Genomic DNA, 17643 nt, shown 5'->3' on the forward strand with positions numbered 1-17643 from the left:
TTCCGTACATATAAAGAGCGCTGTAATCCGAGTTATAACGAAGAAGTTATGACCCGTCGAAGTTTAGCGACGGAACCGACACAGCACCGCGAAGACGCAAATAGTGAATTTATGATAGAGCGGCTTTTAGCCTTACTAATCTAAATTAAAGTCGTAGAATATGTTTACCTGAGAACGTCCATAAAAAGAAAGCCTAAATCTGACTTTGTATGAGGAAGTTATGATTTTTCGAAGTTTCGGCTTAGCGGTGTACAGCCCGAAGTTCGAGTATTAGATCGAGCGGTTTTTAGCCGACACAACCTAAACGAGAATCGAAGATCTCGTTATTAGTAGCGTAACAATAAAAAGACAGACGAAAATGGACATTGGATGAAGAAGTTATGTGATTTTAATGGACCAATCCTGTCCCGGCCTGTTAAAAATATAACTTTAAAAATAAATTCAAAATTAGCCGACGGAGTCTAAACGAAAGTTGTAGAGTATGTCTCCACCTACGCGTGGATATAAAGAACGTCAAAAACGGAGTTCGTATGAACGAGTTACAAATTATAATAGCATATTTACGTATTAAAATAAAGTATAAATCATATATATACGTACACACACACACACACACATATATATATATATATATATATATATATATATATATATATATATATATATATATATATATATACATATGTATATATCATTAGAAAGGTATCGACGATGCGGTCATTATAAGACTAATGTTGAGTTCTTTCGATATTAGTTTAGTACAAATATCGTTAAATCTATTTAAAATAGTAATATAAAGGGGTGTTTAGTTGTTTATATAACTATAAGGTCATTAATTAATTATGGGGGGTAGTTTTTGTAACTTCAATTACTATAAATAAGAGGCTTGGGCTTTCATATTTCTTGCACCATTCTCTTGATTCAAGAGTCTTTCTCCTTATCCCCCGAGCATTTCGGTCCCTCGTGATTCAATTTCTCTTTTTGTAGTTTTAGTATAGTAAGGTGAGCGTCGAAGCGCTGCACGAATCTTTCTTAAAAAGATTCAGCGACGAAGTTGTGCCCCTGCAGAGCCCGACTCCTAGCTAAAACCCCCTTGTAAGTAAGTTATGTTTACCCTATTTTAATATAGCTTATATTTAAAATTAGTATTGTTATTATGAACTTATAATAAATATTTGAGCTATTATTATATAAGTGTCGTTATAATATCTTTTTAACTACTCGCGGTACAGGGAATCTGGTTTAAAGGGCCGCATAGGGTTGTTGGATTTCAGAAGTGCTATATTCCAAAATGGTCCTGCCCTCCGGTGTTTTATGTCTGGCCCCTATCTGTACATAATGGTTGGAAAGTATTGTTTAAACGCTTATATAATAATAATAATAATAATAATAATAATAATAATAATAATAATAATAATAATAATAAGACTAATAAATTAGTCACGGTAAATATTAGACTAAAATCTAGTGGTATTAATACTAGGTTTCGTTGAAGGAAATTATTTTAAAGTAAACGAAGCGTTGTCCGAGTACCGAGTCACCACCTTCTCACGTGAGTGCATAGTTACTTTCATCTTACACATAGATATGAAGTATTTAATATAAATTACGTGCTATGTGTGCATATTATCTATATACTTGCTATCTATACTGGATGAACGTTTTATACATGTTTTAACTGACTTAAACTGTATACGTATTTTATATCTACAAATATGTTGGGTATAACATGGGTAGATGAATGTTGAGAGATAAAAGATGATGTAAGTAAACATTGGCAACTATAAACTTAGTGCCCAATAAATAAACACCGGCAGCTATGGACTTAGTGCCTATTGGACAAACGATGGTAGCTATAGACTTAGTACTTATTAGGTAAACACAGGTAGCTATGGACTTAGTACTTGTTAGGTGTTGGTAGCTATGGACTTAGTACCTGTTAGATAAATGTTGGTAGCTATGGACTTAGTACCTACACTGGTAGCTATGGATTTAGTACCCAATGAATAAACTATAGCAGCTATGGAATTACTGCTTTACGAACGAGCATTGGCAGCTATAGATTTAGTGCCAGTCTTATAACCTTGGAAGCAAGGGACTTCGGAATAAACGAATGCCCGATATATGACTCTTAGGATACATCCTTAAGAGTAAAGAAGATAATGGGGATAGGTAATTGGGTTGATTGTTTGATTGTTTAAACATAATAATTATATTATTGTGGGTTGAAAACCCTATGTACTCACCAGGTTTCCCAACCTGACCCACTCAGTTTATTTATATCACAGGTGTCGATATGAAGTTACACTACATTGAGAGATTAAGGAGATATAAATCACTAGTGATAATAAATATAAGTTCTGTTTATGCTTATGTTTCTGTATTGACGATGACATCCCAAATGTTTTAAAATGAATAAAAATACTTTTCTTCGAAATTCTTTGATAACGTATTTATCATGTTTTACTAGGAACAAATTCCGCAACACTTTTATTAAAAGAGATACTCTGATTTTTATAAAGCATAAACAAAATCGGTCTTTTCTGGCCGTGAAAATGGGGATGTCACAGTTATGATGATATTGTGGTGTATGAGCTAGATCTGAAGTTGCAACTTCATATCTGGACCATTCTAGGTTCATAAAGTTTCGAGCTTGGTTCTGCATGAACCCCAATTTCTATTTTGCGTCGGGCCTTAAATGGGCTTGGAACGGCCCTGATCCTTTGGAACTACTCCAAGGGTCCCAAAATCCGACCATAAAGCTTGAAGGTTCAAAGGCTTAACCAAGAATCACTAAATCCTTATAGACTGAAACCCAACCTTTCCAAAAGAAGAGATTCTAGCAACAAAACCATCCTAAAGGTCAATGCTTTATAGACATGAATGTCCACTACATGTCTTGAACCCAAAATAGGTAAAAAAAAATGTGGATTTATGACTTACTCTCCATGTATGGCATCAAAACTTGACTATAGGTCATATCCAAGACTCTACAAGGTCACTTAGACTTGGAGATTCATAAAGTTGCTAACTTTATGAGATCCAACCATTCCCTCACTCAAGAACAACAAGAAAAGGGCCAAAACTCAAGATCTAGCAACATAGAGGAATAAAAATCAGATCTTGGACACTTACAAAGGTCCAGAAGAGTGCCAAACTAAAAGATGAGGGATTGCTTGTTGGATTCTTAGTTCCTTCTTCCAACTTCTTCCTTCTTTGGCTCCAAAAACACCACACTAACTCACAAATAAGAGGGAAAGATGATTAGGGTTCTCAAGGGTCGATATGGGGAGTTAGAGGCTGATAAAAGACCACCCCTTGGAACTTAAGGAGAATATATAGGGTGCAAAACCCTAAAAATTAGGGTTTTCTCAACAATCCACCAACACGTCGTGTTGCTCCATAAACACGTCGTGTTGACCTTAAAGAAAGTCGTGTTTCTTCAATTTAGAGACGTCGTGTTGGTTCCTCTAACACGCTGTGTCTACCCTGTAAAGGGGATTTATTTCCACAATTATTCTTCAAGATTTCGGGTGTTACACTAATCCAATCTGGTCTCTACCCTAAATGATTCAAATCAGAACATACGTATTTTCAACAAATTTTGTATGAGAAAAACAAACATGTACTTAACAAATTGTGATAATTCAGACTAAATGACAAGACATGAAAAGAATTACCAAAATTGGTCCATTGATAGCTCAGTAGGCTTATTGAGTAGTGTATCTTTCTATGGTTTTCAAGCAAACTTGTGTTGTATATTTTTGTGTGATTTTTAAGGAACCATTCTCAAGCAACTTTTCTATAAGTATAGACCAATATGTACTCAATTCCTTGCAAACTTGAACACGTATAATAGAAAAATGGAAACTTTGATATTGAAAAATTATTAAAAAAAAAAAGATTAAATAAAATTTAAGATTAATATTTTTCCTTACCTCTTTGATCACTCTCCAAATGGATTCAAATTGATAAACCTCGGAGGGTTTAACAATATGTTTTTTCTTCTAACAAAATTTCTACATAAGAAAGTACAGAATTTCCAATCCTATCAGATTCTATCAGAATCTAGGAAGTAAAGACGGTTACAAAAACAATCAAGCAACCATTTCTATGGTGGGGAATAATCTTACAACATCTTTGAATTGAAGCACATGTGCACAAGAGATATTTGGATCATTTGTTTCAAAAGGGACCATTTTACCCCAACATCAATGAAATTCTCATCATTTACAAATAGTAAAGTTATTTTATTTAACAACCAAATATTTTTACATATAAAATAGTTAAATGTACATACTTTCACCACTTTTTACAAAAATAACAACATACTCTAGATTTCATAGTACTTGTAGTTTTAAGATATGTTACCGAAAACAAAAATAGGCATCAGATATATAGTTTGAATTACATTTTCTATTTTTGCTATTATAAAATATTAAGGTTTTGGTTTCATATAAAATTAAAATGACAATTTATTTATTTATGATACTTGCGGTTTTAATTTAAACATATAGTTATACTCACTATAGTAGTGATAGTTTCATTGCAAAATAATTATTAAAAACTGCCAGAATTTACGCATTTAAGAAAGCATATTTTTTTGGTATATGATGATGAATAATTTATAATGAAAAACTACATATACAATAATTAAAATCAATTCAAAACCCTATACCTGAAAATGTCGCAACCATCTTCATAACTTTCCTCTTGTCTTTTTCATCATTCAATTCTAACTTCAATATAAATTTCTGGAAATCCAATACAATTTAAAAAAAACATTGTGATATTGCCATATTTATACACATTTTTAGGCAATATTTTAATACATTTTGTTTAATATTTTGGTTATTTGAAAAGATATATGGTACTTAATAGATTGAATTATATTTTGCAGCCAAAAGGAGCATTTTTGAATATAAAGGACAAAAAACGAAAAGAATTAGAACTTTTTAGGCTTGGAGCTCAAAAGAAGAAGAATCAAGCTGAAAAGTCAACCTCAAGACGTAAGCATCAATATTCTAGAAGATAAACATTTGGAGGATAGATTCTTTGTTCGATATGGATTACAACTAAACTCACGACATGAGCAGAGCTTTTTCAAATATTATATATATAACTTGGCACTTACGATTTTCGGGAGACTACAGGGTTTTTTCTGGAGACTTGGAGGGTTTAGAAAGAGATCTAATCAAGAAAACCAAGTCCAAACATTGAATCAATGAAATTGATTAAAGGTTTAGAGATTAAAGATTATAAACATCACTTTAGTTAGGTACATTTAATCATGTTTTTATTTATTGGATTTGTGTTTGTTTTATCAGCCATGAGTAGTTGAATTTAGCTTCTTTCGTTTAGCTAGATGAAGCTCAACTTTATGGTTTAGTTATTTGATTTATGGATCTTTAATACTCGTTTATGTGTTTGTGTTTGATTGTTAATACCTAACATGCTAATATTAGATATTAAAATTTCTTGAATTCATGTCTTGTGTAGTTTAGTGACTGTTAAACTACATGAACTTAACACCTAGTGATTTAGTGACCATTGAATTGCTAGAGCTAGGATCGACCCAATCTTAGATAAGTAGTTGAAGTAATTGAATTTAGTTGTGCTGGAGAACATAAATTATGACCATAATTGTGTTTGATAAACAATCTTACATAGCCCCAACCATAATTAATAGTTGATTATCTGTTAGATTGTGTGTCGCCATACATAGTTTTGCATGAATTAGTTAAACATTAGTAAATTTGGACTTAAATTGCTAATAATATAAAATTTGGTAACCAAATTTAATGATCCATAATTAGTTGCTAACCATAAAGGAGTAGTGGATTCAAACTAAACGAAAGTGTTTCTGATATTTGATTGAATAGTTGTTAAGTGATTAAGTTTTTCTAAACTTACAAAATCAGATAAAAACCATTTAAACTTTTTCATAAATTTTAGGTTAATTTAGTAGTAATTAGGTTAATTAATTAAATCTTTTCTCTGTGTTTGATACCCAACTGTTTGTGCTATACTATTAGCGAAAAGGTACACTGCCTTTAGTCGAATAGCTATTTAGATAGTAGGTAAAATTAGGCGTAGTAATATTTCGACATCACCTGGTATTGGAACTTTGGGATAGATTTTGTGAAGAAGGTGAATATTAGGATCCAACTCTTGTCTCACAACGCACAAATCCAATAAACAAATAATTAACCCATTTTGTTATAATAGCATACAACCTATGTTAGTAGATTGAGTCAAAATCTTACTCCTTGTAAGATATGATGAATAAAACTAATCACTTCTCAAGAAGGCATCTCTTGTCTTGAAAAAAAAGTGGAAGACAAATAAGTAACCAATAAAACAATATCATATATTTAGATATTTGGGTTATCTATGAAATTAGTTAACAATCAAAGCAATCCAAAAGACAATGAAGAAGGCAACAAATGGTATATCTATGCATTTTAACATGTTAAAAAGATAAAAATCAGAAAATAAGAAAGAGTCATTTCATTACCATCAAAAGCTCTAACAAGACTTTCATCAAACAACTTATATGCATAACTCAAAATAAGAAAAAATGTTATTTTCATAAACAAAATACTACCATGCATCCCATGTTTTACCAAGAATGAGAATGAGCATCTGGTGTCAACCTTTCCAAACAAATGCAACAATTCCCAATTTAATCGATCAACTTCAAACTACTCAAAAACTGAGCTCTAATTTCACATAAAAACAGATTTTTTAGTGTATTACATAGACAAACGAAATGAAGATACTATTAACTTGCCATCGTTTTCCTGTAATAAATTGTGATGATTGGCAGCTTTTTACCACATCTGGTGTAGAAAATGAATCAACATTTGAAGAGTCAATTGAACATCTATCTACAAAGCTTGTATTTTTCCATTACAATTGAGAAGTAGAAGGTCAAAACAAACCCATGTTCCAAGAAAGGCTAAAAATTTATACTAACAAGAAAAAGTCAAACCAAATATAGTAGATTTGACAAATTCAAAAATAAAATAATTTAAATGCAAACCCCAATAAAAAAGTGTCCTTTCTATAATCTATAAATCATCGTGGAATCAACAATCCTTTTTTGGATACAAAGTATTTAACAATAAAAGAACTGATACCTGGAAATCATGTTTATTGCTAAACCTTTGAAAGCATTGATTTCTTCTGTCACAACTAAAGAAACACATTCACGCAAGAAATTATAGTAGAAACTTAATAATTTTGAATTTGATGAGACAGAAAAGAGGAGAGAAATTACGGTCAAAGATGAACAACAAAAGTAAGATTAATGAAAGCAGAGGAAATTAGTGGTCTTATGCACTGAACGTCGCTGCATCAACAAGGCATCAACACCAGCAAAGATCAGAGTAGTGGTCATGTTATAGAGGGAAGAGCGGTAAAGTGTGAGTGCGAGAACATGTTAAAAAATGGATGATGAGCACACAAAAATTGATAAAGAGTATGAGATATATTTGAATGAAGTATTTGAGTTGGTGAGGTGGTAGAAGGAAGAGAGGGCGATGACTAAGCATAACCAACCGGATATTAGGTTAAAATTATACAATCTAATAAGTAAGGGAGCAAAGCTGCCGAAGTCTGAAAAAACAGTGGCAAGAGTCTAAAGCCCACAAAATGTATTTCCTAACCTTTTATGAATATATATATATATATATATATATATATATATATATATATATATATATATATATAATGTTAATAATAATGCATAATTTTACTTAAATTTGCATTTTTAATGGACCCAAAAAATCTCAAAGGATAAGACTAAACATTTTATAAAAGCTTAAGAGTTTTTATAACATTAATTTAAAAAGTATAATAATTATTAGGTTAAACGGTATCATAAAGGGGACACCTGCGGTGTCCGACGTGGCCCTCTCTCACCGCCGGTGAACACCGCACCATGAAGGGGATTTCACCGCTGGTGGTCCTTTACCGATGGAAAATGTGTGATTTTTGTGGGGATTTTAAAAATGGAGCATTGCCAAACAGTCAGGCAACGCCTAGTTTGACATATTTCAAAAAAAAAATTAATCTACTATATATACAAATCAAATTTCCAAAAAATAACCACACTATACACTCTCAACAACATTTTTTTCTTTGAAAATGTCTTCTTCCAACAATCCAAACTCTACCGAACAAAATGCTCCAAACCAAAATTTTAACAACGCCTACGCATTTGTTGCCTACGATCCGTCATAATCACCACCTTACCAGCCACAAATGGATGATGTTCCTAGCTATTATTCACAATTCCAAATGCCCTAACAATTCCATTTCCAATCTCAACCTCAAACCCAATTTCCATCCCAACTGCCATTCACACCTTCAACGTAACACATAGAATAGCAGCAACAACCTCAACAACAAAAGAAATGGAAGGTTGATCCGAGAAGATGGACACAAAAAGAAGAAGTTGAGTTAGAAAGGGCATGGGTCGACATATCTGAAGATGGTGGCACAGGAAAGGGTCAAAATCGTGATCAGTTTTGGTTACGTATCACGGAGCGCTTTTGTAGGGAAAAGGGTCAAAATCCATATTATCGGACCTCCGACCAATGTAACTCCAAATGGAATCTTATGAACAAAGTCGTCATACATTGGAATCGAATTTACACAAACTTTGAGTAGCAATGGGCTAGCGGAGAAAATGACACAAGTTTGTTGAACAAAACACACACTACATTCCAAGATGATATGCAAAAGTCTTTTAAGTTTTTTCATGTGTGAGAAGTTGTCAAAAGAAGCATTAGGTGGAGGGAACTTGCAACACATGAAGAAATTGCAAATCCACTAAAAAGAAGTCGGACAACTTCATATTCGAGCTCGCAACAAGTTTCATTGGATGGTCACGTAGGCGTTAATCTTAATGATGATAACAACGACATTGAAGAAATACGCCCACCTCCTCGTCCAATGGGAAGGGACAAAACAAAAGATCGAGCAAAAGGAAAAGGGAAAACGATTTCTTCAAATTCTTTAGTCGGAACCAAGCGGTCAGCCAGATCGAAAGAAATGATAACACAAATGGCACAATTAAATTCAACTTTGGAGAGACATATGACTAAAACCGTCCGACTCACCGAGTATACGTTGTTAATGCAAGACATGAGACACCTCGACCCCGAAGATCAAGAAGCGACAAGAATTATGAAAGCATCGATTAGGGAAAAATATAATCTGAAACACAACTGAAAATTCGATGCTTCATTTTTTTTTTCTAGGTTTTTAAATTTTAACATCATGTTTTATTTTTATTTTTTAGGTTTTCAATGTAATTTTAATTTTCATGTTTTTTTTTAATTTTTAGGATTTTTAAATTGTAAATTTTAAGTTTATGTTATTTTAAATTTTGGTATGGTTTTAAAAAATTTAATATTTTTTTTAAAATGAAATTAAAAAGAAAACTCATAGGCATGACACTATAATTCGTAGGTAAAAAATGTGAAAATTATAAAAATCTAAATAACGCCTACGTGACGTCGTAAGAAAAACATAGCATCCTTTAGCCTTAGAGTGATTTTGTATTATTATAAATTTCATATAAGAATGATAAGATTAAAAGTACGATAATTATGGATCGAAACCTCAAGTCAAAAGTCATAGATGAGCCTTTGAACCAAGGTGACCAGGCAATTGCAACCATGTCAAATTCACAACCACATAAAACTAAGATGTATTAGCCAATTTATATCCATTAATTTATGTGGCTGAGATTGCTATGAGTATAATTTTAAATTGTTAAATAAAATGATTAAAAACACCATTTCATCATTTGGGATGGTAACAAAACAAATACAAAACAAAAGATCGTGTTAATGCGCTAGTGATGTATTTTGTATCCATTTTCACGTATTCTTTTGTTTTTTGTTCCCCTTCCAACTTTGGAATTGGATCTAATTTATGCCGATGACTTGATGGCATGTTCATTCCGGCACAATTGATGAGGAATAGAAAATTGTTGTCACAAAGTAATATGAAATTCAATGAATTTTTTACTAATTTTGCTTTATTTGATTGTTGTATAAACATTATATCGCACATAAATTGTTTGATAATTTATTGTGGTTTGGTATTATTAAAAAACATATTGAGTAAATTAAAGTGTTTAAAAATGATAAATTATATCATTTGGACAGCCAATGACGAACCCTCATATATGAAGCCCTATCACGTGATAGTAAATCTCAAAGCACTAACAATATTCAATATTTTAAATGTACCATGTATTTAACCTTAATAATTTTTGTGGTTCCAAACACTAGAAGTCTAGAAACTCATCATATGGACAAAAAAAATGTTTATTGTCTTAAGTAATCAGTGATAAATTATTTCTTTCTAACTTATTTAAACGTGATTATAACTTCTTTGAAAATGTTTATTATATGTGAAAACTAATTTACTATTTACTGATATTTTAACCCTAAAAATCATATAGATCATTGCCTTTGATCAACAATATACATACCAATTTATATTTATTCATGATCACCAATATACATATCAATTTACATTTTTAGCATTGTTTTTTTATGTCATTTTATTTATACAAACAAAATTTGTTGAACACTAAAATAAAATTTATTAATTTATTTTGTTTTGATACCATATATATATTAACTCAAACATATATATTTTTAAAACTCTTTTAATCCCATATAAACTACTAACCACACTTCAAAACATAAGGTGTTTTTAAAAGAATAAATCCCGAACACCCTCATAATGTAGTCATATATGTGTGGAAAGTGTAAAAACCAAAGACTTTGGGTGATGTAGTGGAAATTTGAGAAAAGGGAAAAAGTGAAGGAAAGTGTGGGGTGTAAAAGAGTGCATATGAAAGAGACCAAAGTGGCCATAAGTGGAAGGTTTGTTTGGTGACTAGATGTGGATGAATTCTTATCCTATTCCTAGTTCCTAGTACCATTTACAAAAAAATTTGAACCATACACGAAGTATGGGTGGCAACTCCAAGGATAAAACCAAGTAACATGGACCCATTCAACATTATCTACCACTTTTGCCCTTTCAGTATTTGAATCTCTATGTTATATTTTTAAAATCCACGTTTATTATGCATTCACATGTATATGTTATGGCTTGGTATACCTTATCCATACAAAAGGAAGTATAATCATAATTTTCAACTTAAAGTTTTTATATTTGAAATAGTTTCGGAATAACTTGTACATCATGTTATAAAAGCTATACAATTGTTATGATCTTGAAAAAGCGACATTCAAAAGAAAGGTTTATACTTTATAGTTTATACCTTATCTATGCCACGTATATCCTCTATATATATGTTCCCTCAAACACATGCCATTTTCAAGAATCTGTGCTTCATAGTTCATACTCTTTCTAACTTGTTTCCAAAAGGTTTCTTTCTTTTTTATCAAGATTTGATCATAGCACAAGATGGGTGAGATTGAGAAAAGTAAGATATGTCAAGATATGGGATTCAAAAAGAATGATGCTCAATGGGTTTTAATGGAAGCTAAAGATGATGTTTGCAAGTATGGCCTTATGGAATCGGATTCAGAGGATTTATCTTTCGAGTCATCTTCTTCATCGGAAATGATAGATGATGCATCTTCATCATCTTCGTCTTCATCTTCATGTGGTCCTTTGTTCGAACTATCTGAACTCATGGCACAACTACCTATTAAGTAAGTAACTCCAACCTTTTTTAAAATTTTATGACTTGGGTATCAAGAAAAGATCGTTCAAGTTCAACCTTTGGTGTTCTAAGGGGTGTATAGTACATCCCTCGATGTAAATGTTACAATATTAGATTGCTTATATGATCACTTGTATTATGTAGGAGGGGCATATCAAAGTTTTATCAAGGGAAGTCCGAATCATTTGCATCACTAACAAGTGTGCAAAGCATTGAAGATCTTGCAAAGAAAGGGAAGTATTGTTGTAGATCAAGAAGGTCAATGAAAACCTATGGAGGTGGTTTAGACGGTCAAAGTCAAAGATTAAGTCCAAAAGCCACCATAGCCAAGAACAAGAAGGGTTCTTCAACTGCTAGGACATCAATATTTTCTTCACTAGGAGAAATGAGTTCTTTATTGGCTAATTAACTTTAATACTTTTTAGCCTTTGGTACAAATTATGGCTACCCATCGGATCGAGGTTTTTTCAATCTTCCTTTTTGAGGATTGTTATTTAATCATTTGGGTATATTAGGGTTTCTTTTTTATATATTTTTGGTTCTTGTTTTATCAAAATTGTACCTGAATGTAGTTTTTTTAAACGGCAAGACAGTTGTTTGCAGATATCTCATGAAACTACACGTTTATGTAGTTGGGATATATGTTTTGTTACTTTTTATCGTGATAAACATATTTGAAGTCTTGTACATCTATGTATAGTGTATTGATACTGTTGTTTTAAATCATACGATAATTATATCTGGATAAGCTTAAGCTTTGTTTCTGTATGTTGTCAAATTACGAGATCGCTTTTTGTTTAGATAAATATCAAATAGTAGGATTTGAAATTAATGTCCTTAGATCGTCACGAATAACCTAGACAACGTAAACAAACCCAACCCGATGATGGAAGAGATTAGCAGTTGAGACCAAATAATAAAGAATGTGATATAGAAGAATTGTTTATTTTACAAAATCAATTCTAAAAAGTAAAAACTCTCTCCAAACCTTAATCATAGTTTGAAAATGATGAGGGGAAATTTTTACAGTATGTTTGTAGTAATAGCAGGTTTACTTTTTGAGATTTTTTTATGATTATGTTTGATAAATCGAAAATAACTTACAAACTCTTCTTTTAATAAAAGAAAAAAAAACTATTTATTAGTGTTTGATTAATGGGTTTTCATGTAATTTGATTAGAACTAGGAAAGAGTCATGGGTTAGAAAAAATCTAGAGTTTTGTCATTTCCATATAAAAGAAGTGATGATAGCAACCAAAAGCATGTGACAAAGAAGAATTCCAAGAGTGTAAACCAGGAAAACATTAAGAAAAATCAATGAAAAGGGTTAATTTTGTCAATGAATTCTTATGCGGCTGTATTTTTGACCTTGTAATTCCTCTTATCCTAATTCTAATTGCAGCTGAAGCAAAGGAACCAAAACCTTCCAAAATACAAGGGTAAGAATGTATGAAGTCTACATTTGAAATAATCATTAGTTTCTTGTGCATTGTCAACTTCTTGAAGTGGCTTTGTCTATATTTTAGAGATATGGTAAAAATATTTATGTTCCGTATTGTAGACTTGAAGCTCCACGATAGAATTCTATATCTGCTTCCTTCATTTTATTGTATTCTTCAAGGTCAACATCTATCTAGTATGTGTCATGCAACATTTTCTGAACAATTTTTGTTGTCGCAATGATCTGATAAACCTGTGAAAATGATAATTTATTTGTAGTTAGATTAGACCAAAAAACATGACAGTTAGATGTTTAGCTTTTGTTGTCAAAATGGCATGAAATAACATCAATATTAGAACTAAACCAAAAAGTGTTTTGTACAAATAAAGTCAATATTATAGCAAAATCAAAGCGTTTTGTAACATAGCTCACGATCTAAATGACATGCTATAAAACCAATTTTCTTGGAAAAAACCAACCCAAATAAGTAAACAAACTATTGATCACGTATTGCCTAAATATGTAGAAAAATGAAAGTTGGGTTTGTTGCCTAATTTGGTAAATATGGTAGAGTAAGTTCGGTCCTTTTAGCTTATTCCATGTTTTTGTTTAGCTGACATGGGTTGATGTAGGCTTGTTTACTCTAAAATTCTTGATTTGAGTACAAGTTGAGGCATGCTCAAATTGTTGACTCATTAACACCCTCACTGATGACTCATTCAATCAGGAAAGATCACGCTCATTTTCCTAGATTAGACATCCAAAGCTCTACACTAAACAAAGTGGGACAAGTACAATTGAAAAGAAAGCATGGCAGTAACCATGTATATGATGATATAAATCTCTGGGAACCGGTGAACCATTTTCCATTAAAATATGGTCATTTTGTTCCATTAAAATATACATAAAATTCAAAAAAAAAAAATTCACAAACACATTCAAAACATTCCATAATTCAATATCGAGAAACATAGGGGTAAAAAAGTAAATGTAGTTAGGACTTTTAATAGGTACAATGAATACCTCATTCATTTAAAATGGATAATCCAACAAATATAATCAACCAATGAATTAGGTAAACTAACCTGGAATTAATACCTTAATCGGATCAGGCATTTCATCGAACGCCTTATAGGCATGTTTCTCATCCAAAAGCAGTAACCTTGTTGAGCCTTTCCACTTCCCAAACCTGTACTCAACGTCTCCAACTAACCCATTCAAATCCTCCTGCCCACGTATTCCTAACAGACATAACTACAGGGAGTCTACAAAATGCAAGAACTCGTGAAGTTTCAGCCCCAAGGGCACTTAAGGCTCCTGAAATAGCGAAATGGAACAATCACAACAAAAACAAATGTCATCTGATGGTTTTGGTTAAGCTATTTGAGGTGTGGGAAGGAGAAATCAACAACGAAAGAATATAATATAATAATAAAAAAAATTACCTTACTCCACTTTGGAAGAAGCATATGGCGGTGAAACAGATCCCCCTTTGAATGAGGGTCCACACGTAACAATGGTTTAAAGATTCGGAAAGTGTAAGAACTATTGCTGGAGCAAAACAAACGTCTCAATTAGTTCGGAGAATATTAAAATTCGTCATGAAAGACGAACAATAGAAAAAAAACGATAGCTGATGCACCGACTGTTACCTGGGCGCGAGCACCGCCATTGACTACCCTTTGTGCGGGTATGTGGTGATGGCGGTTGATGTTGCTCTATCGCAGCAACAACAATCGACGTTTAGAAGGGTGGAGAGAAAGGGGTGGGTGGAGAAGAAAAGGCTACATGGCTTCAAAATAAGCAACTTCAAATCAAGGGTTTTTTAATTAGCATATTCGACGGGCAACAGTCTGGATGTAAAATCGATGTTAAGACAGGGGAAAACAGTGAAGCAGGAAGTAGGAAGGTCGGGGACGCTCTGAAAGATGGAGGTGGTGAAAGGGTGACGTGTAGGGTGATGGTGGTGATTGTGAGATGGTCGGATAAGAAATTTTGAGACTTTGAGGATATCGGGGTAGATGAAAGGTAGAAGGCGGTGGAAGGAGTCGGTGCATTGGAAGATAGAGGCGGCTTGAGGATATCGGGATAGATGAAAGGTATAAGGGGGTGGAAGGAGTCGGTGCATCATCTGATTGGAAGACAGAGGAGGCCAGGGAGGAAAAGGTAAACTCCTATGGTGGCAAATCTATGAAGGAAAGAAAGTATGTGCCTAAAGTCAGAATGATAAAAAGTTCCTGCTCAAACGTCCCATGAGATTTAATATATGTATATAATTGCATTTAACTCGTGACTTCGGTGTTTGGTAAAAAAAAGTATGCAAAGTTAGGTTTATGTCATTTTTTGTCATTTAACTTTTGGTTTTGTGTTCATTTGTTCACTTAATTCTTTTTAAGTTTTAAAAGGTCATCAAATTTTTGACTTTGTGTTCATTTAGTCACTTAACTTTTGGTTTGGTCACTTAACTTTTAGATTTGTGTTCATTTAGTCACCTAACTTTTAAAATTGTGCTCATTTAGTCACTAAACTTTTGAAAACATTTAAAAGTTTAGTGACTAAATGAGCACAATTTTAAAAGTTAGGTGACTAAATGTGACCAAACCAAAAGTTAAGTGATAAAATGAGCATAATGCCAAAAGTTTGATAACCTTTTAAAACTTAAAAAGAATTAAATGACTAAATGAGCACAAAACCAAAAGTCAAGTGACCAAAAATGACCTAAACCCAAAAAGTTACATAAATCTATAAAATTACTTTTTTGAATTCCTAAATTTATTAAACACATCTTAGCAAGTGATTAGAGCTAGAAAAAAAAACAGACACATGTAAAATGGACAACTCCAACCCGCCCAATTATAATTTTCAGATTTACCTTTATGTTTTACCCACCCATACACCAGTGAAATTATGTAGTCTCTCGTCTTTGTCGGGATAGAACTAATATTGCTAAACACCTTATCGTTTCTCACATTCCAAATACTTCATATGGGTATGTATATAATAGCTAGCAATGTCTTCTTTTTTGTTGGACAGTTACCCCAATTAGCTGCAAAATTAATATAATCGTTTATAATTGGTCTTCTTTGAGCTGGGATACAACACCATTTGAATATTCATTCCAAAACCTCTTGAGTGAAAGGACGGGTTGCAAGAAGACGACTGAAGACAACTAAAAGTTTCAACTTCATCAGAACACATTGGGTAAACTTGTGATGAGATATTCACGTCTCTCCAACCCAAATCTATAAAATGTTGGATGGTTCTTAGAAAAGCTTCATATACCCGTAAAATTTTATTTTCTACGTATTATTAATTGTTAGACGAATAAACCACATAAATCATCATTGTGATTGACATTTTGACATCATCTGTGTATTTAATCTTTTTTTTTAAATTGGAATATCTATGTGGTTTGTTTTTGTTTCGTATTTGATTAGGTTGACTTAAAATGATTCTTACCGAATATTTTTATATTTTTTTTTATTATTATTATTATTACTATTTCTTTTCTTATTTTAAAATTATTATAAGACGTGACAACTACTCTAAAGCCTAAGTACAACCATCCTCTTATACCAATAAAACTTTGTCAATCTCATTTGACAAATGAAAACTTAAGCAAACACCATCGTTCCTCTCCTCTCTCAATGACATTCGTAAGGAACATGAGAATCCAACCGAGATCAATAATCATCAGAATTCTCTTCCGTCATAATGGAGACTGTTCTTATACCCCGAGTAATCTCCTTCACCTGAAACTCGTCGGCTTTGGGTTATATCAGCATTGTCTTGAAGACAAATATGTGATAATGGGTTGAATTTAGTGCTTATTGTAATTGCTTTGAGTTATGTGTGGTGTCGTAATAAGGGATGCATTTGTAGAAAAAAGTTGTGGATCTTGATATTTCAACACGTTGCATGTTCAAAATTGAAACAAATACATTAGTAGGAGACACTCTATTTTGCAAGTTTTACACGACATTAAAACTCGTTTTGCCATGTCATTTCTTAGCCTTTGTGTGTATTATGCAAATGAGGTTGGTATTTCTTAGGTTGTATTTGGAGCGTTTTTAGATCCAACTGGGTTTGGAATTTGAACCCTTCACCTCTCGCAACCACCACAACCTTATGTATATTTCTAATAACGATGACTTTGAACTCGTAGGAGTCAAAGGTGGTGATGCAGGGAACGAGACAAGATACAAGTGAATGTACTAATGTTTAACAATGACAAGATAAAGGGTTGAGGGGTGAGTGGGTTTGTCGGTGACCCACGTCCAGGTTATAATGGCGGCCGAAGAACGGTTATGGTGTTGGAGGGTTGTCGTCAACAGAATAGAGGAAGGAGAAGAGGTTGTCATGCTTTGGATTGAGAAAAGATGACAGATGACGAGAGACATAAGGGGGTGGGAAACACAAATTTAATTTGACTCTTTTCTTTAATAATGTAGAATAAATAAATAAAAATAAAAATATC

General features: G+C 32.5%; 1 protein-coding gene across 1 annotated transcript; it reads left to right on the forward strand.

The window, feature by feature from the left end:
* Positions 1-11187: 11187 nt before the first annotated feature.
* On the forward strand, positions 11188-12489 carry LOC111918385 (protein OXIDATIVE STRESS 3). Its single transcript, XM_023914060.3, has 2 exons — positions 11188-11714; positions 11870-12489. The coding sequence occupies exons 1-2, from the start codon at positions 11464-11466 to the stop codon at positions 12132-12134; spliced, it is 516 nt and encodes a 171-aa protein (XP_023769828.1). The 5' UTR covers positions 11188-11463; the 3' UTR covers positions 12135-12489.
* Positions 12490-17643: the final 5154 nt, after the last annotated feature.

Source organism: Lactuca sativa, chromosome 8 (assembly GCF_002870075.4).
Source record: "Lactuca sativa cultivar Salinas chromosome 8, Lsat_Salinas_v11, whole genome shotgun sequence".
NCBI classification, from domain to species: Eukaryota; Viridiplantae; Streptophyta; class Magnoliopsida; order Asterales; family Asteraceae; genus Lactuca; species Lactuca sativa.

Excerpts from the sequence above, each read along its gene's own strand:
- LOC111918385 (XM_023914060.3), top strand. The coding sequence starts at position 11,464 with ATGGGTGAGATTGAGAAAAGTAAGATATGTCAAGATATGGGATTCAAA. Across the intron at positions 11,715-11,869 it reads ATGGCACAACTACCTATTAA|GAGGGGCATATCAAAGTTTT; the intron begins GTAAGTAACTCC and ends TGTATTATGTAG.